Consider the following 26,659-nt stretch of genomic DNA (forward strand, 5'->3'; position numbering starts at 1 on the left):
CATGGTAGTATTAAGTGTTTACAGAGTATAATGTATACAATCTTAAATCAAGTGTTTACAAAACAGATCAATCGATAGACAGGTAGATGGCTAGACAGACAGGTTGACATGGCAAATGAGGAAGAATGCTAAAATTGATGGATCTAGGTATTTGGGGGGCAGGTAGCCAGGAGTCTGTTGTGGTTCTATATATGAAGTTTGTATCATTTTTGTAACTGTCCTGTGAGTTTGAAAGTATTTCAAAGTAAAAAGTTAAAAAAACAAACAAGCAAGCAAACGAAAACTCAGAATCCTAGTATCCTTGTCTCAATGATGAAAGAAACAAAAACAGTGCTTCTCCTGTAGATTCAGAAACCAAGTCAACTTTCCAGACTAAGTAGGTCTAGAATACTGCAGTGGAGCCAGAGAAGAACCATGGTTAAAAGGATGGATTTCATTGTCAGACAAAGCTGTATTTGGTCTGGGCTCCATCCCTTACTATTTAATGGTACTTTTGATATCTTTTTTTTTTTTTTTTGGCATGGGCAGGCACCGGGAATCGAATCTGGGTCTCCGGCATGGCAGGCAAGAAATTTGCCTCCTGAGTCACCGTGGCCAGCCCACTTCTGATATCTTAAAAGTGCTTTTTCTATTGTGGAATTGCTGGAAAAATTAAATAAGGTAATACACATAAAGTATTTATTACATCATACCCCATAAATGTCAGATTTATGTATACTCGAGGTTAACTGGGACCCCTGATCCATCATTCATAGACTACCTAATGAGTAAGAGGCATTATTTTTCAAGGTTCCTTGCCACCCACAGAGTATAGTGCCCATCAAAGCAAAGCAAAGCAATGAAATTTTTTAGATAATGCCTTATTCTGTTATTTTGATTCAGGGAGACCAAGTTAATTTCTGTCCTTCTGAAGGGAGGTCATTTGAACTCTTGTATACATACGAAAATTTGAAGGATCAAGCTTAGAAAGCAAAATGACCTTGCACATGGACAGTCTGATGATTGTTGTAGTACTAGAGAGTATGGCAAACTCATCAAGGGCACATGAGTTTAAATCCCAACCCTACTCATTCCTAGCTATGTGGCCTTGGCAAGTGACAAAATCTATTTCTTTTCTAATGCTGTCTACCTCAGATTTTTGTGAGGATTTAAAGAGTGATTCACATAGCAAATTTAGCACAGGTTCAAGCACTTAGTAATCAGTAAAAAGGGCCTGAAAATATTTTACGCAAATTTAACAGCATCTTATGAAACAGAAGAGAATTTTCTAACAAAGCATCATCCAAATTTAAAGATAAAAATTTACTCAATATTTTCTGAGATAGAAACGTTTTATTTATATGTATTTCATTTAATTCGCAGGAAAACTATTCAATAAGGGGCAGATTATATAAATAATATTGGTGTTCTACAATGGTGTACTATTCAACAACAAAAAAATAATGAATGATAGAAAAAATGGCTAAATCTCAAAAACATTATGGTAAGTAAAAGCCGCCAGTATGTAGTGCCTGACTCCATTTATTTGAAACTGGAGAACAGACAACACTAATTTATTATAATAAAAATCAGAACTGTGCTTGCCTCAGGTTGAGGTGATTGGGCCCAGGAAATTCAGAGGTGATGGCAATTTATCTTGGTCTGGATGTTGGTTACATGGGTGTATACATTTGCCAAAATTCAATGAGGCCATTTTAGTTTGTAAGCTGCTGGAATGCAATATACCAGAAATGGAACAGCTTTTAAAAAGGGAATTTATGGGCGGGCCGCGGTGGCTCAGCGGGCAAGAGTGCTTGCCTGCAATGCCGGAGGACCCCGGTTCGATTCCCGGCCCCAGCCCATGTAAAAACAAACAAACAAAATATAATAAAAAATAAGAAAATGTTTAAAGATGTTTCCCTTTCTTCCTCCTTTCCTTCCTTCTATCCTTCCTTCCTTCTCTGTCTTTCTTTAAAAAAAAAAAAAAAAAAAAAAAAAAAGGGAATTTATTAAGTTACAAGTTTACAGTTCCAAGCCTCTAAAAATGTCCAAACTAAACATCCAGAAAAAAATAACTTTGATTCAAGAAAGACTGATGGGTCAGGAACTCCTCTATCAGCTAGGAAGACACGTGGCTAGCATTTGCTGGGGTCTCTGGCTTCTTGTTTCAAACATCTTCCCAGGGGTATTTTCTTTCTTCATCTCCAAAGGTCTCTGGCTCTGTGAACTCTGTTGACTCTGTGAGCTCTATCATTTCTAAAGCTTTTTCCAAAATGGTTCCCTCTTAAAGGGCTCCAGTAAGCAACACTACCTTGAATGGGTGGAGACACATTTCCATGGAAACCATCTTATCAAAAGTTACCATCCACAGTTGGGTGGGTCACATCTCCATGGAAACAATAAAAAAGATCCTACCCAGCACTATTGAATGAGGACTGAAGAACTTGGCTTTTCTGGGTTACACGACAGACTCAAACCAGCACAGAAGCATACACTTAAGATTTGTGCAATTGACTACAAGTAAATTACACCTCAATAAAGTACTATTAACTTTATTAATATTCATACAAGGCTTTCATTTATTTTTCCATAAATTGAAGTGTGATATGACTTAGGGGCTGTTCATTACATGTATAAAATAGTATTTATTTCCTGAACGTATATATAAGGCAAAGAATATTATATTACCTTAAACCTAAAGCAAGAGCAATGAAGAAGAAAATAAATAAATGGGAACTCCTCAAAATTAAACACTTTTGTGCATCAAAGAACTTCATCAAGAAAGTAGAAAGACAGCCTACACAATGGGAAACAATATTTGGAAACAACATATCAGATAAAGGTCTAGTATCCAGAATTTATAAAGAGATTGTTCAACTCAACAACAAAAAGACAGCCAACCCAATTACAAAATGGGAAAAAGACTTGAATAGACACCTCTCAGAGGAGGAAATACAAATGGCCAAAAGACACATGAAGAGATGCTCAATGTCCCTGGCCATTAGAGAAATGCAAATCAAAACCACAATGAGATATCTCACACCCACCAGAATGGCCATTATCAACAAAACAGAAAATGACAAGTGCTGGAGAGGATGCGGTGAAAGAGGCACACTTATTCACTGTTGGTGGGAATGTCAAATGGTGCAACCACTGTGGAAGGCAGTTTGGCGGTTCCTCAAAAAGCTGAATATAGAATTGCCATACGACCCAGCAATACCATTGCTAGGCATCTACTCAAAGGACTTAAGGGCAAAGACACAAACAGACATTTGCACACCAATGTTTATAGCAGCGTTATTTACAATTGCAAAGAGATGGAAACAGCCAAAATGTCCATCAACAGACAAGTGGCTAAACAAACTGTGGTATATACATACAGTGGAATATTATGCAGCTTTAAGACAGGATAAACTTATGAAGCATGTAATAACATGGATGGACCTAGAGAACATTATGCTGAGCGAGTCTAGCCAAAAACTAAAAGACAAATACTGTATGGTCCCAATGATGTGAATCGACATTCGAGAATAAACTTGGAATATGTCATTGGTAACAGAGTTCAGTAGGAGTTAGAAACAGGGTAAGATAATGGGTAATTGGAGCTGATGGGATACAGACTGTGCAACAGGACTAGATACCAAAACTCAAAAATGGACAGCACAATAATACCTAATTGTAAAGTAATCATGTTAAAACACTGAATGAAGCTGCATCCGAGCTATAGGTTTTTGTTTTGTTTTGTTTTGTTCTTACTATTATTACTTTTATTTTTTTTCTCTATATTAACAGTCTATATCTTTTTCGGTTGTATTGCTAGTTCTTCTAAACCGATGCAAATGTACTAAGAAACGATGATCATGCATCTATGTGATGATGTTAAGAATTACTGATTGCATATGTAGAATGGTATGATTTCTAAATGTTGGGTTAATTTCTTTTTTTCCGTTAATTAATTAAAAAAAAAGAATATTATATTAAATTTTATTTTGGATTACAGCAGTATATGGAAAATGCACCGAAGTTGATGAGTGACTCTAGGTAATATAATAAGACTTAAAAAAGCAAAAGTCACATTTGTCCAATTTAGCTGTAAAACCAAACCTCAAAAATTTTAATAAAAGACTCAATTCATAGTAATTCGCACTTTGTAAAATGGAATTGCTTAAGATTAAGAGGACTAACACTATAATAATGAAGAAAAAGAAATTCAATTTATTCCTTTAGGATTTAGGTCTTTGGAAAATTTGAAATAAACTGCCTTTCACATGGTTTCTGGATCCAAGGGTCATTCAGGACATAGAAAACAGAAAGATAAAAGGCAATTTTGTCTTTTTCTCTCATGACATCTGAAGTGTTATGTTTTGTGATGTACTTTAAAGTGGTCAATTAATAAAAAGACAAAATGGTTTCACCAATTTTTAAGAAGGTCATGTATCTACTTAATGCTAAACACACAGAAAAAGGATGGAAGAAAAGGGAGGTACCAGTCAAACCTCACTCCTTCATCCCTTTGTCTGTAATGCGCCAGGTTCATAGTAGGTGCTCCTTAAATTTTTGACAGAGGGCAGCATCATCAGACTGGGAAACAGACTATGAAGTTTCAGTACTGGAGACCTGGGAAAATGATGGTGCCACACATGAAATAATATAAAGTTACAAGTAGGTAAATTTTAACAAAAAGATAACTTCAGATATTAAATATGTTACACTTGAAGCTCAAATAGGATTTATAAGTAGAAATGTTTATTGGAGAGAAATGTCGTACTCTACCTAGGAAAGCTGTCGGAAGTAGAGCCACAAAAGTGAGTTAGGTTGGGCCACGGTTGGCTCAGCAGGCAGAGTTCTCGCCTGCCATGCCAGAGACCCAGGATAGATTCCTGGTGCCTGCCCATGCAAAAAAAAAAGCATAGTCTCTTCTGAATCATTAAATTGATATCTCTTTTAGTCTCCAGTATTTTAGAGCAGCTAGAAGTAAAAACCTAAAATTGTGCAATTATAACCCAAGTCAAAGACTGCAATATGTTCAACCACTAATTGTGGTGCTGTGCTTGAAAATTTATAGATTTTTGTATATTTGTTATCGTTCACAAAAAAAGAAGGGAAAAAAAGTTGATTGTGATGATAAAAAAGTATTTAAGCCCTCTCCCTACTATATTCTGGAGCAGCTAGAAGGAAAAAATATGAGAGGATTGTATGGTAGCCCATGACAAACTCTGGGATCTGTCCTGTAACCACTTTTTGAAGAGTGCTTTGAAAACTACTGCTTTTTAATTTCTTTGCTTTGTATGTATGTTATACTAAACAATTAAAAAAGTGTAAAAAATGAAATAAATGGATTAAACTCGCCAGTTAAAAGACAAATTTTTTTTTTACAGTTAAACCTATGTACCTGGATGGACTCCAAGAGGAAGAAATCATAGTAAAGAAAGAGAAACAGTGGCCAAACAAATGGCCTTGTAGAGAGCCTACAAATAGATAACAGGAAGAGAAATAGGACAATTTGGGTAATAGCTCAGAGAGGAAAGAGAATTGGTCAAAATTATCAAATGCGACAAAGTAATGGGGAAAAAACAAAAGTTACAGCTACTGAATAATTATAAAGAACACTGTTTTAATATATAATAACTTTTTTTTCAATGGAAGGAAGAAGTTGACTCAAGTTAATTCTGTTTTTTTTAAATTCATTCATTAATTTATTTATTTTTAAACATAACAGGATACAAATGTGAACATTCTTGCCATATGATCATTCCATTCTTGGTATATTATCAATAATTCACAATATCATCACATAGTTGTATATTCATCACGACGATCACCTCTCAGAACATTTGCATCAATTCAGAAAAGAAGTAAAAAGAAAAAAGAAAGAAATTTGTATAATATGTATCCTAATTCTATTTCCTGGTGGTCTCTGTTCTTAACTGAAATACTCCAAGTTCATTCACTAATGTTAGTTCATATCAGTAAGACCATACAGTATTTGTCCTTTTGTTTCTGGCTAATTTCATGCAAAATAATGTCCTTAAGGTCCATCCATGTTGTTACATACTTCATAACTTTATTCTGTCTTACAGCTGCATAATATTCCATCGTATGCATATACCACAGCTTGTTTAGTCACTTGTCTGTTGATGGACATTTTGGCTATTTCCATCTCTTAGAAATTGTAAATAATACTGCTATAAACATTGGTGTGCAAATGTCATTTGTATTCTTGCCTCATGTCCTCTGAGTAGATACCTAGCAATGATATTGCTGGGTCATATGGCAATTCTGTACTTAGCTTCCTGAGGAACTGCCAAACTGCCTTCCACAGTGGTTGTACCATTTGACATCCCCACCAAAAGTGGATAAGTGTGCCTCTTTCTCCACATCCTCTCCAGCACTTGTCATTTTCTGTTTTATTGATAATGGCCATCCTGATGGGTGTGAGATGATATCTCATTGTGGTTTTGATTTGCATTTCCCTAATAGCCAGGGAAGTTGAGCATCTTTTCATGCACCTTTTAGCCATTTGTATTTCTTTTTCTAAGAAGTGTCTGTTCATGTCTTTTGCCCATTTTGTAGTTGGGTTGTTTGTCTTTTTGTTGTTGAGTTGAACAATCTCTTTATATAATCTGGATACTAGACCTTTATCCCATATATAATTTCCAAATATTGTTTCCCATTCTGTAGGCTGTCTTTTTGCTTTCTTGATGAAGTTCTTTGATGCACAAGTGTTTAATTTTGAGGAGTTCCCATTTATTTATTTATTTCCTCAATGCTCGTGCTCTGGGTGTAAGGTCTAGGAAACCGCCTCCTATTACAAGATTTATGATATTTCCCTACATTTTCTTCTAAAATTTTTATGGTCTTAGATATAATGTTTAGGTCTTTGATCCATTTTGAGTTAATTTTTATATAAGATGTGAGATACAGGTCCTCTTTCATTCTTTTGTATGTGGATATCCAGTTCTCTAGGCACTATTTATTGAAGAGACTGTTCTGTCCCAGGTGAGGTGGCTTGACTCAAAGATCAATTGTCCATAGATGAGACGGTCTATATCTGAACATTCTGTTCAAGTCCATTAGTCAGTATATCTATCTTTATGCAGTAACATGATGCTTTGACCACTGTAACCTTGTAATATGCCCTAAAGTCAGGTAGCGTGAGACCACCGCCTTCATTTTTCTTTCTCAGGATATTTTTGGCTATTTAGGGCAACTTGTTCTCCAGATAAATTTGGTTATTGGTTTTTCTATTTCTGAAAAGTAAGTTTTGGGGATTTTAGTTAGTATTGTATTGAATCTGTAAATCAATTTAGGTAGAATTGACATCTTAACTATATTCAGTCTTCCAATCCATGAACACAGTATGCCCTTCCAACTATTTAGGTCTTCTGTGACTTCTTTGATCAATTTCTTGTAGTTTTCTTTGCATAGGTCTTTTGTCTCTTTAGTTAAATGTATTCCTAAGTATTTTATTCTTTTAGTTGCAATTGTAAATGGAATTCGTTTCTTGATTTTCCCCCTCAGCTTGTTCATTACTAGCGTATAGAAACACTACAGATTTTTGAGTGTTGATCTTGTAACCTGCCACTTTGCTGTATTCATTTATTAGCTCTAGTAGTTTTGTTGTGGATTTTTAGGGGTTTTAGATGTGTAGCATTACATCATCTGCAAACGGTGAGAGTTTTACATTTTCCTTGACGATTTTGATGCCTTGTATTTCTTTTTCTTGTCTAATTGCTCTGGCTAGAACTTCCAACATGATATTCAAATGTTGAATAACAATGGTGATTGCAGACATCCTTGTCTTGTTCCTGATCTTAGGTGGAAAATTTTCAATTTTTCTCCACTGAGGATGATGTTAATGGTGGGTTTTTCATATATTCCCCTTATCATGTTGAGGAAGTTCCCTTCTATTCCTATCCTTTGAAGTGTTTTCAACAAGAAAGGATGTTGAATTTTGTCAGATGCCTTTTCTGCATCAATTGAAATGATCACATGGTTTTTCTGCTTTGATTTGTTGATATGATTATTACATTAATTAATGTTACACATCTAAAACCCAAAAAAATCCACAACAAAACTACTAGAGCTAATAAATGAATACAGTGAGTGGCAGGTTACAAGATCAACACTCAAAAATCTGTAGTGTTTCTATACACTAATAATGAACAATCTGAGGGGGAAATCAAGAAAAATTTCCATTTTCTGATGTTGAACCACCCTTGCATACCTGGGATGAATCTTGGTCATGGTGTATAATTCTTTTAATGTGCTGCTGGATTCTATTTGCAAGAATTTTGTTGAGGATTTTTGCATATATATTCATTAGAGAGATTGGTTTGTAGTTTTCTTTTCTTGCAATATCTCTGTCTGGCTTTGGTATGAGGGTGATGATGGATTCATAGAATGAGTTAGGTAGCCTTCCCTCCACTTCAATTTTTCTGAAGGGTTTGAGCAGGATTGGTACTAATTCTTTCTTGAATGTTTGGTAGAATTCACATTTGAAGCCATGTGGTCCTGGACTCTTCTTTTGGGGGAGCTTCTTAATGACTGATTCAATCTCTTGTAACCATTTTGTTGAGGTCATCTACTTCTTCTGAAGTCAATGTTGGTTGTTCATGCCTCTCTAGGAAGTTGTCCATTTCATCTACATTGTCTAGTTTATTAGCATAAAGTTGTTCATAGTATCCTCTCATTACCTCCTTTATTTCTGTGGGGTCAGTGGTTACATCTCCTCTTCCATTTCTGATTTTATTTATTTGCATCCTCTCTCTTCTTCTGTTGTCAACCTTCTAAGGGTTCACCAAGCTGATTGATAGTCCAATAGAACCAACTTCTGGTTTTATTGATTTTCTTGATTGTTTTCATGTCCTCAATTTCATTTATTTCTGCTCTAATCTTCATTATTTCTTTCCTTTTGCTTGTGTTGGGGTTAGTTTGCTGTTCTTTTTCTAGTTCTTCCAAGTGGACAGTTAATTCTTTGATATTTGCCTGTCTTCTTTTTTTTTGATATAGGAATTTAGGCCAATAAATTTCCCTCTTAGAACTGTCTTTGCTGTATCCTATAAATTTTGATATGCTGTGTTTTCATTTTCATTTGCCTCAAGATATTTACTGATTTCTCTTGTAATTTCTTCCTTGACCTGCTTGTTTAAGAGTGTGTTGTTGAGCCTCCACGTATTCGTGAATTTTCTGGCACTCTGACTATTATTGATTTCCAACTTCATTCCTTTATGATCTGAGAAGTGTTTTGTATGATTTCAATCTTTTTAAGTTTATTGAGACTTGCTTTGTAACCCAGTATATGGTCTATCCTTGAGAATGATCCATGAGCACTTAAGAAAAAGGTGCATTTGCTGTTGTGGGGTATAATGTTCTATAAATGTCTGTTAAGTCTAGCTCATTTATTGTATTATTCAAATTCTCTCTTTATTGATCCTCTGTCTAGATGTTGTGTCCATTGGTGAGAGTGGGGAATTGAAGTCTCCAACTATTATGGTAGATGTGTCTATTTCTCTTTTCAGTGTTTGCCTCATGTATTTTGGAGCATTCTGGCTCAGTGCATAAATATTTATGATTGTTATGTCTTGTTGTTAAATTGTTCCTTTTACAAATACATAGTGTCCTTCTTTGTCTTTTTTAATGGTTTTACATTTGAGGTCTAATTTGTTGGATATTAGTATAGCTACTCTTGCTTTTTTCTGACTGTTATTTGCATGAAATATCTTTTCCCAACCTTTCACTTTCAACCTATATTTATCCTTGGGTCTAAGAAGCATTTCCTGTCAACAGCATATAGATGGGTCCTGTTTTTTAATCCATTCTGCCAGTCTATGTCTTTTGATTGGGTAGTTTAATCCATTAACATTTAGTGTTATTACTGTACGGGCAGTACTTTCTTCTACCATTTTTCCTTTTGGATTTTATATGTCATATCTAATTTTCTTCTTTTTACCTTTACTGATAGTCTTCATTTCTACGCACTTCTCCCAAACCTCTTTCTCCTGTCTTTTCTTATCTGTCTCTAGTGCTCCCTTTAGTATTTTTTGCAGAGCCAGCCTCTTGGTCACAAAATCTCTCAGTGATTTTTTGCTGAACATGTTTTAATTTCCCCTTCATTTCTGAAGGACTATTTTGCTGGATATAGAATTCTTGGTTGGCAGTTTTTCTCTTTTAGTAACTTAAATATATCATCCCACTGTCTTCTTGCCTCCATGGTTTCTGCTGAGAAATCTATGCATAGTCTTATTGGGTTTCCCTTGCATGTGATGGATTTCTTTTCTCTTGCTGCTTTCAAGATGCTCTTTTTCTCTTTGACATCTGACATTCTGATTAGTAAGTGTATTGGAGTATGTCTATTTGAATCTATTCTGTTTTGGGTATGCTGTACTTCTTGGATCTGTAATTTTAAGTCTTTCATAAGAGTTGGGAAATTTTCAGTGATAATTTCCTCCATTAGTTTTTCTCCTCCTTTTCCGTTCTCTTCTCCTTCTGTGACACCCACAACATGTATATTCATACACTTCATGTGGCATTCAATCTTCTGAGTTTCTGCTCATATTTTTCAATTCTTTTCCCAATATTTTCTTTTTCTTGTTGGATTTCAGATGTCCTGTCCTCCAGTACACTAATTCTACCTTCTGCCTCTTGAAATCTAGCATTGTAGGTTTCCATTGTTTTTTTTCATCTCTTCTACCTTGCCTTTCATTCCCATAAGTTCTGTGATTTGTTTTTCCATACTTTCGATTTCTTCTTTTTGTTCATTCTTTGCCTTCTGTATTTCATCCCTCAATTCATTTATTTGATTTTTTTATGAAATTTTCCATGTCTGCTTGAACATTCTTAATTGTTTCAACTCCTTTATCATTTGAATTGTTGGTTTGTTCCTTTGACTGGGCCATATGTTCAATTTTCTTAGTATGATTTGTTATTTTTTGCTGGTATCTAGGCATTTACTTTCCTTAATTAGTTTATTCTGGAGATTGTTTTTCAGCTTTTTTACCAAGGATTTTCTTGCTGGATGACTTTGTTGTCTATCTGTTCTTTGACATTCAGTTCAGCTTATTCTAGACCTCTAACTTAGGTGTTGTTTAACAGATCAGAATTTTTCAGTTCTTATTTTCTTGTTTCTTGCCCTGCCTGTATGGTGCCTTTTTCCCCTTAGGAGGGTCTACTTAGGTATTATAGACCCCAGTCAGATTTTCCCAGACCAAACTGGCCTTCTTTCAGGAGGAAAGTGTCACCTGCATCAGTTTTCCCTGAGGGTGAAATCCAGCAGGTTGAAAGGCTTTCTTATGAAGCCTCTGGACTCTGTGTTTTTTCTATCCTGCCCAGAATGTGGTGCTTTTCTGCCTGTGGGTCCCACCAGCATAAGGTGATGTGGTATCTTTAACTTCAGGACTCTGCCTGCTGGGGGCATGATGGAGACAGAGGAGAGGTTGTAGGCTGGCTTTAATTGCTTCACTTTTCCAGACCTTGAGGTCTGAATTAGTTGATGGAGGGATTCCACCTGAGCCTCCACCCCTCTCTTGAGGCAGGCACAGGCTCCAGGCAAACACTCAAACAAGCTTAATTCTGCCTATGCCTGAGGCAGTTGGAGCCTGAGAAGCCCTGCAACTGTATCCAAAGTGTAGTCAAGCCATAGAAACACAGCCACAGAAAAGAAAAGGAAAAATCCTTTTCAGAGCAGAACCCCCATTCCTCAGGTTTGCCAATCAACAGCTTAAGTTGGTACACTGCTCTGTGTATCTCCAGGTCCTATGTGCCCCTCCTTTCCTTCAGGACTCAGACTCTTTCAAGTATTATGTGCTATCTGATCAAAAAAATTCTGTTTTTTTTTTTTTTTCTTTTTTCTTTTTCCATCAGCCCTGCCCCTTCTGTGCCAGGGTGAAAACCGGCAACCTCAGCTTTTACTCAGGTTTAGCGGGGCTAGGGGCCTATTTTTAGTAGTGTGTTAATTAATTCCACAATTGCACTCAGCCCCTGCTGCTGGTAGTTTCTTTCCTTTCCCCTCTGGGAAGCAGCCTGTGGGGGAGGGACAGCGGCTGCCACAGCTTGGGGAACACACGGTTCTGGGTGGGCTCAAGCCAGTCCAGCTGGTCCAGACTGGTGTATGCTGTGTGTCGGGTCACTGATGTGGCCCCAGCAGTTGTTCTGTACTGTTCCTGGCTATTTACTAGCCGCTGTGGAGGATGAACTAAATCCCACACCTCACTAAGCTGCCATCCTGGCCCCGCCTCAAGTTAATTCCATTTTGATAGTAAATATTTGCACCAATGAAAAACCTATATTCCATCCCAAAATTTGTAGTAGGCCAAAAAGGAAGGAAAGGAGGTTAGAGAAGGAAAGAAATAGAATGGATCTGTACTACCCAAGCTAGGCAGAGGCCATTCCCCCAAAAAGGGAGTAGGAGGGGCAGGGGCAAGCCTGGCAGCCCCATGTACCCAGGAATCTCCAGTTACTCAGTAGCTACCACTCAGGTACACAAAGAAGTTTCTCTGGGATGCCTCGGAAGCAAGGCCAAGAAGAGATTAATGAAAACTCCGGGAGAGTATTTGATTTAGACTAGGAGTCACTAATAATATCTCTCCAGTTTGAAGATACATCAGAGGGGAACTCAGAGGTCAAAATAATCTGATTTTCTATTAAGAAATAGACTCAAAGAGGTTAAGTAACTTGGTCATGCTGACACAGTTTTGAGTGTCAAAATGTGTCAAGTATGTCTTCTCTCTGGAGAAATTTATGTTTTTCAAATATGAAAGCTCATAAATTAGTCTCCATCACAAAGGAGAAAACTGGAGAAATTATTTTCCATGATTATTTTTAAATGACATCTCTTTTCACTGAACCACTTGAATACCTACCTTAATTTTCTTTGCTGATTTGACAGACCAAGTGACTCAGTTTAATAAAACTAAAAATTGTTTTCTTCCACGTTGGGGAAATTAAAAAGGATTTACTCCTTATGATGAAGTGGGTTTGCAACAATAAAACACACTCACAAATCAGAAGGTGCTCAGAGTCATTATCTCCAAAAAAAAAATAAAGAGAAAATTGTTAAGACTCCTTCCTTCCTTACTGCTCCCTATTAGCATTACTGCACTTTGAGGCAAAGGACAAATTAAGCTGGAGAGAAAGAATTTCTTTTCCAAATTCCAGACAGAAGCAGCTTTTCACTTTTTAAAAAAAGGGGTTATGTGGGTTACAATGCTTTTTGTGTATTCCTCATTTCCCATTTTATCGTGATCAGCTTCAGCTATTACATGACTCTAAAGCATAAAATTTTGAGTGTGAACAAATTACATTTTCTTTTTGGAATAAGTATATACAAGTGTCTTTTATAAGCAGAATGAGTTTGGTTTTGTCTGTTGGTAATGTTCCTATTATGCAAGGTACAGGAAAACATTTATGAAAGGAACAGTAAACACCGAACCTAGGAACACTACACTACATTCATTCTAGGCAATTTTAAACATTAAGCTATTTTTGCATATTGTTTATAATGTTGCTAATACCTTCTTTTCTCTTTTACACATTGGAGTATTATATTATCCTAGCCATAATTTCTGGGCAAATTGATTGTACATGCATTTGCCAGGCCAGAAATTTTTGACTCACAAACTGAAATATATAAATGAGATTTTTGGTTTGCTTTGACCAAACATAATAGAAATGATCGTTAAAATAGCACTGTTGCTGGTCACCAAAGATTTCTAAATGATTCTGTGACTCTAACGAACATTCTCAATTACATCAAGGTACTTCTAAATCAATTGTATTTCATTTGAAGTTTTGAAAAGATAAATGTTTGTTGGGGTACATTTGGTGGACATTTTCTTGGGCTAAATGCTGGTCACCCTGATAAGATTAAGTAGAAATCAACAGTGAAAACTGTATCAGTATAATAAAAATCAATATTAAAAACATATTTTACAACTTTATAAAATATTCAACTTCCACATACCACACTTCTTGTAAAAACACAAATGCACTATAAGTCACAGTACCAAAAACTGTAAGTAACCCAAATATTCATGGACATTAGAACAAATAAAGCATGGTATATTCATGATAGAATACCATCTTGCAATAAAAATTAAGAACTATTGCTATATACAACATAATGAAGAACAAAAGAAGCCCCTCCCCACATGCACACAGAATCATATTGTAGGATTCCATTCATGTAAAGTTAAAGTCAGGCAAAATTAAGCTATGATATTAGAATTCCTGCTAATGGTTATCTTCAGGGCAAAGACTGGAATAGTGATTTGGAAGGAACACAAGGGAGGTGTCTAAAGGGCTGGTAATGTTATATGTCTTGAGCTGTGCGGTGGTTATCTGACTGTTTACTTTGTGAAAATACTGTAAGTTTCTGATTTGTGCACTTTTCTGCATTTTATATATATTATTATGCTGTTGATTTTATAGTAAGATGGAGTAAACAGAGTCTATATCGTCTCTTCCACAGAATGTAGTATAAACCTGAACAGAATGAATAAAGCAACAACTTCAGAACTCTGAGAAGTGAATGTAGTAGGCAGACTGGGGAAGACCAGTACCATCAAACCATTGACAAGTTTACCATTTTTCTCCTCTTGCATCCCAGCCTGTTCTCAACCCAGACCATAATCTGGAAGAGGACATTGGTGCAGAAAGTATTCTACGAGAAGCTCTCTAGTTCTGGCTCAGGAAATGGGAAAAGGATCTCCTAACACTCCATTTTCTTTCATCCCAGTCCTCAATCAATCCTGAGATAGTGGTGGCAGCAGCAGCAGTGTCAAGGGAGGACCTTCAGAACCTAGAACTCTGAGGAAGGGGAAACTTCCTCTCTGATGAAAGGACTTGTGGTACCAAGAAAATGGGGGAAACATGCATTGCTCTCTCTCCCTCTTTCCCTCCCTTCCTCTGTCTTCCTGCCACTAAAACAGTAATAATCATAGAATGTGCAAGGCAGTGTATGATAAATAAAGCCTCAGATTTCTGGCCCAAGACTAAATAGGGAAGCCCCAGGACACTGAAAAGTACTGGGGAGATCATAGAGAGGGAGAAGCATGGAAAAGCAATCCCATGAAGTTATTTATGCACTGCTGGGCTCATCCTTGACCTGGGCATGTGTGGGTCTGGACTAAAGAAAATACCGTAGACTTGGAAAACTGAACTATGGGACAGACTATTGCCCTGGTCAGACCAGCCACCACACATGAAAAATCTGAAAGATACTGCAAAGGCTTTGGAAATGGAACTAAGTAAAACCACAACCCACAAAAGGCTGGCTGGTATTTGCTGCCTGGACCAAACTGAGTCAATTCTCACTAAAACAAAAATATGAACAATCTTCACAGAATTTCCAATAAGACCTGAATTTCATGATATTAAAAATGTCCAAGATGAAGTTCAAAATTACTTAACATACAAAAAAACCAAGGACAATCTCAACTTGTTTGGGAAAGAGCAATCAGATGACACAGACTTTGACATTTTTTGACAATGTATTTAAAGCAAGTAGTATAAAAATGCTCCAACAAGTAAGGGTGAATACCCATGAAATGAATAGAAAGATAGATAGTCTCAGAAAAGAAAAAGGAAATATAAAGAAGAACCAAATGGAAATTTTTAAACTGAAAAACACAAACTGAAATTTAAAAGTTCACAAGATGGCTCAATAGCAGAATGGAGATGGCAGAAGAATCCATAAACTTGAAGGGAGAACAATAGAGTTTATCTAATCTGAATAAAAGGAAAAAAACAAGATTGGAAAAAAAGGAACAGAGCCTCTGGGATCTGTAGGCTAATACCAAAAGAGCTAACATTCATACTATCAGAGTCCCAGATAGTAAACAGGATAAACTCAATGAAATCAATACCTAGACATGTCATAATCAAACTGCTGAAAATGAAAGATAAAGGAAAAAACTTGAAAGCAACCAGAGAAACTGATACATTATTTACAGGGAAATAATGATCTGAATTACTGAACATTTCCCATGAGGAATCACGAAGTTAAAAGTAAATGTAGTAAAATGTTTTAAGTCCTGATTGAACTGCCAACCCAGAATTCCATATCCAGTGAAAAAATATCCTTCAGGAATGATGGTAAAAAGAAGACATTTTCAGATGAAGGCAAACTGAGAGAATTAGTTGCAAGAAGGCCTGTTTTAAAAGAAGTGCTAAAGAAAAGCTTCAGGCAGAAGAGAAATGATACTAGAAGGAAGCCTGGAACCTCAGGAATGAAGGATAGCAACAGAGATGACAAAATCTAGGTAAATAAAACACACTTGTCTTCTCCTCTTGAGTTGTATAAAACATAATTGATTTCATGAGGTTTTCAACATATAGAAAAGTAATACACTCAAAAACTCAAAAGAAGACACAAAATGGGAACTAGAAGTGAAAACCAGAAGAAACAAACAGAAATAAATAGGATGATAGATGTAGATAGAAAAATTATTATTAAATGTAAATAGGCTAAACACACCAATTAAAAGACAAAAATTGGCAAAATGGATGAAAAACCAAAACTGGTGAGCTATCCCTACACACCTATTAGAATGCTAAAAAAAAAAACATGCTGACAACACCAAGTGCCAGCAAGAACACAAAGCAACTGGAACTATCCTAACATCGGTAATGCAAAACTGAGCTGCAACATTTTAGAAAACAGTTTGGCAGGTTTTTAAAATAAAGTTAAACTTATAAATTTATAACCCATCAATCCCATTCTTAAGTGTTTACTCTAGAGAAGTGAAAACTTGTGTTCACACACAAAACCTACATACAAATGTTCATAGCAATCTATTCTTGATTACCCGGAACAGAAAACAACCGAAACATATTTCAATGTGTGCATGGATATAAAATGGTAATATATCCGAGTAATGAAATACATAGCAACAAAAAGGTATGAACTATTAAGACAACCAGCAACTTAGATTAATCACAAAGGCATTATGCTATATGAAAAAAGCAAATTTCAAAAGGTTACATACTCTATTGTTCCATTTATTTAACAATCTCAAAAAGATAAAACTTTAGTGTTGGAGAATAGATTGGTGACTGCCAGGGATTAAGGTAGGGGAAGTTCATGATTAGAGAGGTAAGATTTTTGGGGATGATGAGACTGTTGTCTATGCTGACCGTGGTAGTAGTACATGAATCTGTACATGTGTTAAAATTCATAGAACTGTGTGCCAAAAGAAAAGGTCAATTTATTATGTGTTAATTTAAAAAATAAATATAAAGAAATACATTTTTTTAAGTTTACTTTAAATCTATACGGAATAAATTTCCCCAAAGACGACTTGGTTATCTAGGTTACATTAAAGCCTAAGTGGACAAAAAAAAATCAAGAAGATAGTGATATACTCACCACTGCTTGCCCCTCTACAGTTTCCATTACTAGAATCCATAGGAAAATCTGAAAGGAGGTGGTAGAAAAAAGAAAAAAACAGAATATGCTCATTAATATATTAGATCAAGTATTCCCATATAAAAATTCTAGTTTAGCACAAGTTTATAGATTATTATTAGTGTCCTGAGCTTGGCGCATTATCATTTGTTGGTCGTAATAAGGATTAGATGAGTTCTTTTACGTGACTGAAAGGTAATAACTCTTTTAAATCCTCATTACCTGTGCATAAAATTTCAGGATTTAATAAATAACTTTTAAAGTTTTGAGTTTCACAAAATTTGTGAATTATGACTGTCCTATCACAATATAGCCCATGTATATATTAGGCATTCACCAAACACTTGTGACTTGAAGACATAAAGATCCAAACACACATTCAATAAATAGATGAAGTATGCTGTGCTGGCATCCATTTAAATCCTTTGTCCATAGGAAAACATTCAGAAAGTATTCTTATGCCCTTTTTAACCTCACATTTAATAGTTCTTCTCCAGAAAGGAAACCTACCATTCAGGAACTATTAGAGTCAATGTAGTTAATACACATGGCAATAATTAGAAAATGCCATGAATTCTTTTCATGATCCCGTAAATCCAAGAAAATGGTAAGGTAAAGGTCTTCTGTGTTCTAGTTTAAAAAGCAGGCACTAAGGAATAACACTGAGTGCCACAGCAAAGCACCATGCTAAAAGATGCCACACTTAGAATATATGCATATATTGACACACCTAGTTTTATATTAGTATCAATATTTTATGCTAAAGGATTTCAATGCCACTATGCAACCTAATTGAAAATAACAGTCTTCCTCAGTCCTTTTTCTTCACTGGTCATATCATGTATCAATTAAATACAGAGGGTTAAACACAGTTCTATGACAATAACACCCCCAAAATTGCAATTAATTGATTACCAGGTTAAGCAATCATCAGCTGATACTTAAAAAGCCATGTACAAGGAAAGATAGCAGACAGCACGAAAATAAGCAGATAAGCAAGCAAACACTTGATTCTAAATCATTTAGTTTGACTTAGTCATGAACTATTTATTTAATTTAATTTATTCTGTTCAAAGACTTTATTCGTGATAGATATATCCAAGTATTAGAGTAATGCATCAGAGGTCTTTCTATTCCTGAATGACTCAATAATTACGTGATAATATACATATGGTTTATATAAAAATTATTTCCCTGTAAATGAAGAATTGATATTTCCACATTTGAAATAATTGTTAGTATTCAAAGGCTGAGTTAAAAGATAAAACTCTTCTCTTGAAAAAAGAAAACCCCTCTGAAACAGCTGAGCTAAGGAGAGTGCTTTCCTTCCTTCTTTTTTCACTAGAAAATGTTCCTGCACTTGTAAGAATGCATAGATGTCAATTGTTAGAATTTTAAGAAAACCAAGACATTCTGATCATAAATAATCCAAAAATTTCTTTTAGAAAGTTAAATTTTGGAATTCTACCAACAAAATTATCCTAAATTTATATAGTAGATATTAGTATGTTTTATACACCAAAGATTTCTGGTGGGGTCACAGAGGTTTCCAGGAGAAGGATTTCAAAGGAGCTGGAGAAGGTGGAGAGAGTTTTCCAGATAGAAAACAGGATGTGCAAAGGTACACAGGTAGAAACTGCACATTCATGTAGGGAACTGAAAATCTTCCCATTTGACTGATACCCAGGGCTGTATAAACAGAGAGAAATAAATTTAGAGAGGTAAGGAGGGTACAATCTTGACTGTAGAAGGCAGATACCAAAGTATTTTAAGCAACAGATTTGCATTTCAGAAATATCGTCCGGTTGGAGTATGGAGGGGGAACACTGGAGGTAAGGAAGCCAATTATCATCACTAACCAATATCCACATGAGGGCCATACTAAGAAGGAGCATTAGAGATGGAGGGAAGCAGGAAAATGGGTTGGGGGAGAGGGAGACGGGGAACAAATCCAATAGCATGTAGTAACTATTGAATGAAGGTAATAAGGAAAAGGGTGGAATTAAGGTTAACTCCCAGGCCTGGGCAACTAGAATGTGGTGTCACCTCTTACCGACATAGAAAACACTAGAAAAAGAACAGGTGTCTGAAGGTGAGAACACAGTGAGTTTGCTCTGGGGCATGCTGAGCCCAAGGGGCTCAGGGTTAGATGTCAGAATCTGGAATGTACCTTCTCTGCTAAAAGAAGATCTCAAAAGCTCCATGAACCCCAGAGAACCTTATTTGTTGCTCTGATGTACCCTCTCTCTCTCTAAGCCGAACTCTGCAAATAAACTCATTACCCTCTCCCCTACGTGGGACATGACTTTCAGGGATATAAATCTCCCTTGTAATATGGGACATGATTCCCAGACATGAGTCTGGCCCTGGCAATGTGAGATCAAGAATGCCTGCTTCACCAAAGTGGTGGTGGTGGGGGGGGGGGGGGGGGGGGGACAGAAATGTAACAAAATAACATCACAGTAGCTGAAAGATTTCAAATAGAGTTGTGAGGTCATATTGGAGGCTACACTTATGAAAGTTTCAGCCAGCTACTACAAATTGCCATGGTATGCCAAAGCTCAAATAACAATACTCCTGAAAATCCTAAAGAAAACCCAGAGCTCTAAAACTCTATAAAAGTTTTATTTATTAAGTTTATTTTCAGAGACTTAAAAAACCTCCAGATTGTTCCTATGCCAGATAAGCCCTGAAACTTAGAGGTACCTCCTTTCCCAGGACACCAACCAGTTGCATTCCCCTACCTCATAATGTCGGCACTTCTTTTCAACATGAAGAAGTTAGAATTGTCAGTGCCCAAATATCTCTGAAGATTGAGAGAATGATCAAATGAGAGGGAGGAGCTATAACAGAGAAGTTAACCAAAGATTATAACTACTGAATCACTTTTTAGTTTCTAGTGTCTTAGAACAGCCAGAGCAAAATAACCGAAATTATGTAACTATAACCCATACTATACTTTGAAATTTACTCTTTAATTACTTGTTAAATGTACTTTGAAAGTTATTACTTTTCTGTACATATGTTATATTTCACACTAAAAAATATTTGTTTTTTTTAAATGCTCCATAAAGCAGGAATTTCTAATCACCTGGGATCCATAGTCCAGGGCCTTCTTATATTTTCTTAAGCCATGAATAAATGGATTTTCAAAGTAAGTGATAAAAAATGTTTGTTCCTTATTTAAATGCAATTCAATGAACAAAAGAGACAGATCCTAAAAAGTTAAGAATAATCTCTTTTCTTAATGAGGAAGCATAATGTGGAATGAGCTCTAGTTTGAATCCTGGCTCTTTTACCAGCTTTATGAGCATGTTACTTAACTTCTCCATACACCTCAGCTTCCTTCTCTGCGAAATGCTAGTGATAGCACTTACCAGGTACTTATTGTGAGAACTAAATGAGTTAAAATGCATAAACATCATTTATGGTAAACATCATTAGTTCTTATCCATTGCTAATCCCCAGGATGGCCAAACACCCTCTCACCAATGATGATGAGTTGTTGTTAAACACTTACATCCTGCCTGACCATTTATTAACCACTTCACACAAATATATATATATATATATATATATATATATATATATATATATATATATTTTTTAACATGGGCAGGCACCGGGAATCGAACCCGGGTCCTCAGGCTTGGCAGGCAAGCATTCTTACCTGCTGAGCCACCGTGGCCCGCCCCACACAAGTATTTTTACTGTTCTTCACAATCCTCAGTCAATGCCAATATCAAATGACTTGCTCAAGGTACAAAATTAATAGCAAATCTGAAATTCCAGCCAAGGGGCTATAACTCCAAAAATATGGCTTTCTTTAAATTGAAGAAATGCAAAAATTATTCTTAATTATTTATTCAAAGATATAATTATTTAATTATTCAAAGATGTATGTCTATATATCTAGCTCCTAGTAGAAAAAGAAAGGCTATTATAACTTAGTTAATTTTGCTATTTGTAACTATAACTATTTAAAAGCTTGGTGTAAGCAAAATATTCAAATAAGATTTGGGAACAACCAAGAGTCAAATGAGCTATACCCCTAAGATTCCTTTACCATGGATAACTGAGTCAGCTGTAAATAAAACGGAATGAAATAAAACTCTGGGATGTTCTTCCCTTTCCATCCAAAGTGCCTGTCAATATTTTGCATGATGAAGGATTCTTAGAATCATGCTTTCTCTCTAAAACTAAAATTTCCATTTCTCCTTTGCATTCCATTTTCCTCCCCATATCACACTAAATAATTCTTCTTTCTCGGTATTTGGTCCCTCAAATATTTGCAGACCAGGGCTAAAGAAAAGATTGCCTGTTCCTCAGAGAGTGGAGAAATGATTCAACAGCAGTTCATGCATGTGAAAGTTGGCGCAGCTTTGCCCGTTGAGAGAAGGCCTGGAGAATCTGTTGAGCAAGAGCTGAGATGACAAGTTAACCCTGCCACCGAAACCAGCTATGACTGAGAAGTGATTATAAAGCCTTTGGCATGGCGAACTATGGTTGTTGTATAAATAGCTGTTAAATATCATACCAGAAATTTTCTTAAATACTTGATTTCTGGGTCTCCGACAAACTACTACTTGTAGTTAATAGAGATAGATCAGCCTCCTACTTTTTTTCCTGTTTCTCCCAAAGGGATTTGTTCTTGAGCCAGAGCTCCAGGTCAATTTGTATGAAATGAAATGCAAACTTTAATATATTCAGAAGAAACAAGACCTGCTTTTCCCATTAGTTCCCAATGTAAAATTTCTTTCCCAGAGTTACACGGATGAAAGTTCTAGGCTATATTTGCATTTACTGGCATAAACATTAAATAAACAAAAGAAAGAAAGGGTCAGTTTGATACAACAATGGCAACAGTAAAATAGCAGCAATTTGTTAACAGCTGACTATGTACCAGGTAAAGGATTTATATTTTAAATTTTATTTGAATCTTCTCCATGCTCTTGGGGTTTAGGTGATATTATTTGTTCCCATTTTACAGATAAGAAAACTTTTTAAAAGGGAGGTTACATAATTTTCCTATGAAGAGCTACTATGGGACAGAGTGAAGGTCCAAACTCTGATATGCCCACAGTTTTCACTCACCATGCCATTACTGAGGATTTAACTAACTTTCTTAATTACCTGGCTGGTTGACAACACTGAGCTGAATTCCCAGATAATTATTTTAAAGCAGTTGTGCATGCAACCACAACCTATAATATACAGAAAATGTATAGGAAGAATGAACACTGTGAATTCATTAGTAATGGTCAGGATGTGCCCTTTTCTCCATAAAAATGTGTTTGCCCTAAGTGTTCTGAAAGGAAAGAGTAATTTGAAGCAATACTCCATTTCAATAAGCCTGTGCTTTTTAAAATGTTCTAAGCTTGTGAGGAAGCAGATCCCTGTGAATGGGAGGATTTAAAAATCTTGGTATTGAAGGAATGTGAAAGTGGTCCTATTCAAGGAGACGTTTTTCTATCTGGACTGGATAGATTCTAGTCAGAAGACACAGGGACTCTGTTCATACTGGGGGCGGAGAACGGAGGAGGGTTCCCTACTTTGTGAAGTATCTTTCCACAGAGTCGTAGAGTATACTGCATCTGAAACCGGCCACATGTGGTCATTTCAAAGTAATTCCAGGTGTCTGACAGCTTGATTCAGCACAGGCGGCGTAATTTTCAGCAAGCTGGTCCTGGAAGTCAGGGGACGCTTCGGGCTAGAATCCACCACCCCACTCCTCACTCCCATTTCTCCTTCACCTTCTTCTGCCACCACAGTATCAGATTCACGCTGGAGATTATGGTAAAGAGAGGAGGGGAGAACCATCATTAAAAGGTTCCAAATACCACCTACCCCTACCTATTTTTCTAGCAAGTGAAAAAAAAAAAAATATATGTTATCAGGAAGGCAGATATTATGGCATTTTTAAGAAGTTCAGAAGTTAGGTCCCATAAGCAGACATTTCCACGTCTGTCCTACTAGAGCACTTCAATGAGGCAATTGTCCTACATTTCGTCCACACTGATGGGTAACTCAAGGGCACTTGGTGAAACTGCTTCCCTTCTGTCAATATTGGATAGGATGGCTTCTGAGAGCCAATTAACTGTGCCAAACCTCATTCTTTCAGAACCTCTCTGAGAGAGGTTTAACAGTGTATCTTCTTTAGGGGGAGGAATGGAATGCCTCTCTGGGTGAACCACTGCCACTTCTTTCCTAGCCCTTGTCCTGAAAGGGCCACCAGCATTTGACTGACCCTAAGTGCCTGCCAGACCAGGATAGCAACTGCACTGAGGTCTTCCCAAGAGTGCAGAGTCAGTAGCTTCAGGGAAAACAGAGACTCAAGATTGCCCTTTAGTCCACTGATTCACAGGAAATCTATTTCTTACTGATCATTTTATACAGCCAGCTCTCAGATCTTGGTTAAAATAACAAAGAAAATAAGTATATTCGAAAAGTGATCTCTAAGTGAGGTGACCATTGGAAAGTGCTTGAAAACTTTCCATTTGGTTTTCCAATTACTTGTAGAAATGCTTCCTTCTCCACTTATTTTCTCAAGTGAGCCACTGTGCACAGAAAATAATAAAGATGGGTCTGCAATTTTTTAAAATCAATTCCCTGAAAACCCAAATCATTATCTACAAATGGACTGAGGGCATGAACTTAGGCTGAGCAAGTAGAGAAACAGAAAGAAAAAGTTGATGTCTAAGAAATGAGTGGAGACAGAGGCTACAAGTCACTTCACCTAAGAGAGTAGATGTGGGGAGGTATGAAAAAGGGCAGCCCAAAGGATTGGGTTTATTTCTAAAGTATACGAAGTATGAAATTAGAGGTTTGGGTTAGTTGGTAGGAGTGGTAATACTGAGTTAGAATTAAATGGACCATAGTGAATTAGGTTTAGTAGAGTTCTTAGGGTTACGAATATCATAATTTGACCAAATGCTAGTGAAAAAAACCAGCTTGGGATTGATTCTCCCTAAATGTTGAACTGCAATAAAGATTTATGGAAGAAAAAGACTGAAATGAATGTGTGGCTGATGCACATACAGGACAAGGGCATGAGATAAGATATGAAAGACAAGTTATTTAGTGTATCAGAGTGGGATAAAGACAAATTAGAGTGCTGTGTGGGAAAAAGGGGTTGGGGGGACGAAATTAAAAATAACATTACATGAGTGAATGATGATAACAAGCCTTAAATATTACTCCTCTCATCCATATATCATTTACAAAATGACTTGAAGTCATGTGGGCATAGGAAAAAAGCCTAGCAATTTCACTCTGCCAGGTCTGTGGCTGGAACAAGTCACGGAAGCTAATTAGCAGTGCATAGCAACCTTCACAGCTGTTTTCAGGCTGGAATGGAAGAATATTTATCTCATTGAAAGGAGGGGGAAATTTAAGGTGAAAGTAATTGCTCAAATTGGACTTTGAGCAAACATATACCATTAGCATCTGTGGGTTGGAGTACAGTTACTGAAATTATCTTGGCATTTTTAATGATTAGAAGAAAATGGGATCTCAATTTTCCGTTTTCTCCACACAATCTTAACAAAGATTCTTAAAACACTAAAGAGACAGAAACCTGATGGCTGAGAATTCATAAGAATGGGAGAATGGGGCAAGAAAGTTCGTTCATTCTAATTAACAAAGTAAGGCAAAATATGGTTACATCCACGTAGGAAAAGTGGAAAGTGCCAGATCAGTGTTGCGTAGAAGTGTGATGAGAGTGGAATGAATGAAGTGTTCTAGAAAGACAGGTCGCCTACCGGAATAAAGGGCATCTGCTCCGAGGTAATAAAGTGAGATAAAAAGAGAATGGTGCTTGTTAGAGCAGGGATTAAAGAAGAGATTAAGAGAAGTGATCAGAAGAGAAAAACACAGAATTAGGCGGAGGGTAGGCGGGTAACCAGGACTCCCAGAAGCAAGGAGGCTGGAGCGCAGGAAAGAGTTTCTTGCACTCACCGGCTCCGTCCGCGGTGACGATGGCCTCGGGAGAGATGCACACGCCACGGTCATACACCGGCAGCTCCTCGCAGGCCAGGCTCTCCGGCCACGAGTGGCGGTACTTGATGAGGATGGGCTCGCAGCCCTGCCGGGCCCGTTCGCACACAGACTTGCACGGCTTGATGGGCTCGTGCTGGAAGTCAATAGTGCAGATGGGCGCGTACATCGCACAGAGGAAGAAGAGCAGATCCGGGCTGCAGTGGGTGCCTAGCAGACCTTCGAACTGCTCGATGGCCAGGATGGCGTTGGCCTGGGTGCTGTGGTGCAAGTGGTTGGGCATCTTGGTCATGTTCCAGGGCAAGGACTTGCAAAGGGGGATGCGGACGGGCTCACAGGCTGCAGCCTGGGCTCCGGGCACTCGGAGCAGGCAGAGTGCAGCCAGGGCGAGCAGAGCGGTCCGCAGCAGCAGCAGCCTTCCCGTGCTACCGCACAGCATGATCGCGGCAGGATGGAGCACGGTGCAGCAGTGCCGAGAACCGTGCAGCAGTGCCGAGAACGCTGAGAGGCCCACTCCTCCGTCTCCTCCTCTCCCTCTGAGGTGGACACAATGATCTGGGAGCTTCTCCTCCCCCCGCAACCCCACAGCTTCCTTGGATCAAATTCCCCCAATAGGGTCCCACGAGCTTCGCCCAGTTCCAGCCGCCGCCCCTCTGTTACTGCTGCTGCCGCTCTGGCTGCTCTTTTCCAACGTCTGAGACTTCTGCAATAGCCGCTGTCTGTTTATTTCTCTCTCTCTGCAAGTAGCATCAGACTTCGCAGATTAATCAGAGGAGAGAAAGAAAAATAAAGAGGAAGCGAGGGTGAAACAGAAACAAAAGTAGAATTCAGCCCGGACAGTTATCTCTGAGGTGTCACATCCCCTAGACTACAATAAATTCTCCAAAGTGGGGGGTGGGGATGAACAGAAAAAGGAAAAGAGAGAAGCTAGAGGGGGAAGAAAGAGTCTGCAAGTTTTGTAGGCTGAGAAAGAAAATCTAACTCTTGGGGTGAGCTCCGCCAGCAAGACCCTCGCAGGGAGGGTTGTGCCTCGGACCCTGCTGCTTTCCCACCTCGGGACCAGAGAGGGAGCTCCGCCCTGCGCGTGCAGTCCCAGCCCTCCAACGCCAGGGATTTCTCCCAGGGGTGGGAGATATCTGTGGATTGGAAGAGTTGGGAAGAGGCACCTTGAAAAGGAGTGAGGCTGCGGTAACCCACGTAAACGCTGATCCTATTGGGGAGCCCTTCTTTGTCCTCCACTGGGGAACCCCCTGTTCCCAAAGATGAGCTCCCAGCCCCTCA

The 26,659-nt window shown here is 37.5% G+C and overlaps 1 protein-coding gene across 1 annotated transcript in view; it reads right to left on the minus strand.

Annotated features, from left to right (window-relative positions):
• The window catches only part of FRZB (frizzled related protein), a 47,286-nt gene extending 20,858 nt beyond the window's left edge, over positions 1–26,428 (minus strand). Inside the window, exons 1-2 of the mRNA XM_077151976.1 lie at positions 25,340–26,428; positions 17,345–17,392 (exon numbers count right to left, since the gene is read on the minus strand). Coding sequence (XP_077008091.1) covers positions 17,345–17,392; positions 25,340–25,817 — 526 coding nt within the window. The 5' untranslated portion in view covers positions 25,818–26,428. The remainder of the gene's footprint in view (positions 1–17,344; positions 17,393–25,339) is intronic.
• Positions 26,429–26,659: the final 231 nt, after the last annotated feature.

Source organism: Tamandua tetradactyla, chromosome 3 (genome assembly GCF_023851605.1).
Source record: "Tamandua tetradactyla isolate mTamTet1 chromosome 3, mTamTet1.pri, whole genome shotgun sequence".
NCBI lineage: Eukaryota > Metazoa > Chordata > Mammalia > Pilosa > Myrmecophagidae > Tamandua > Tamandua tetradactyla.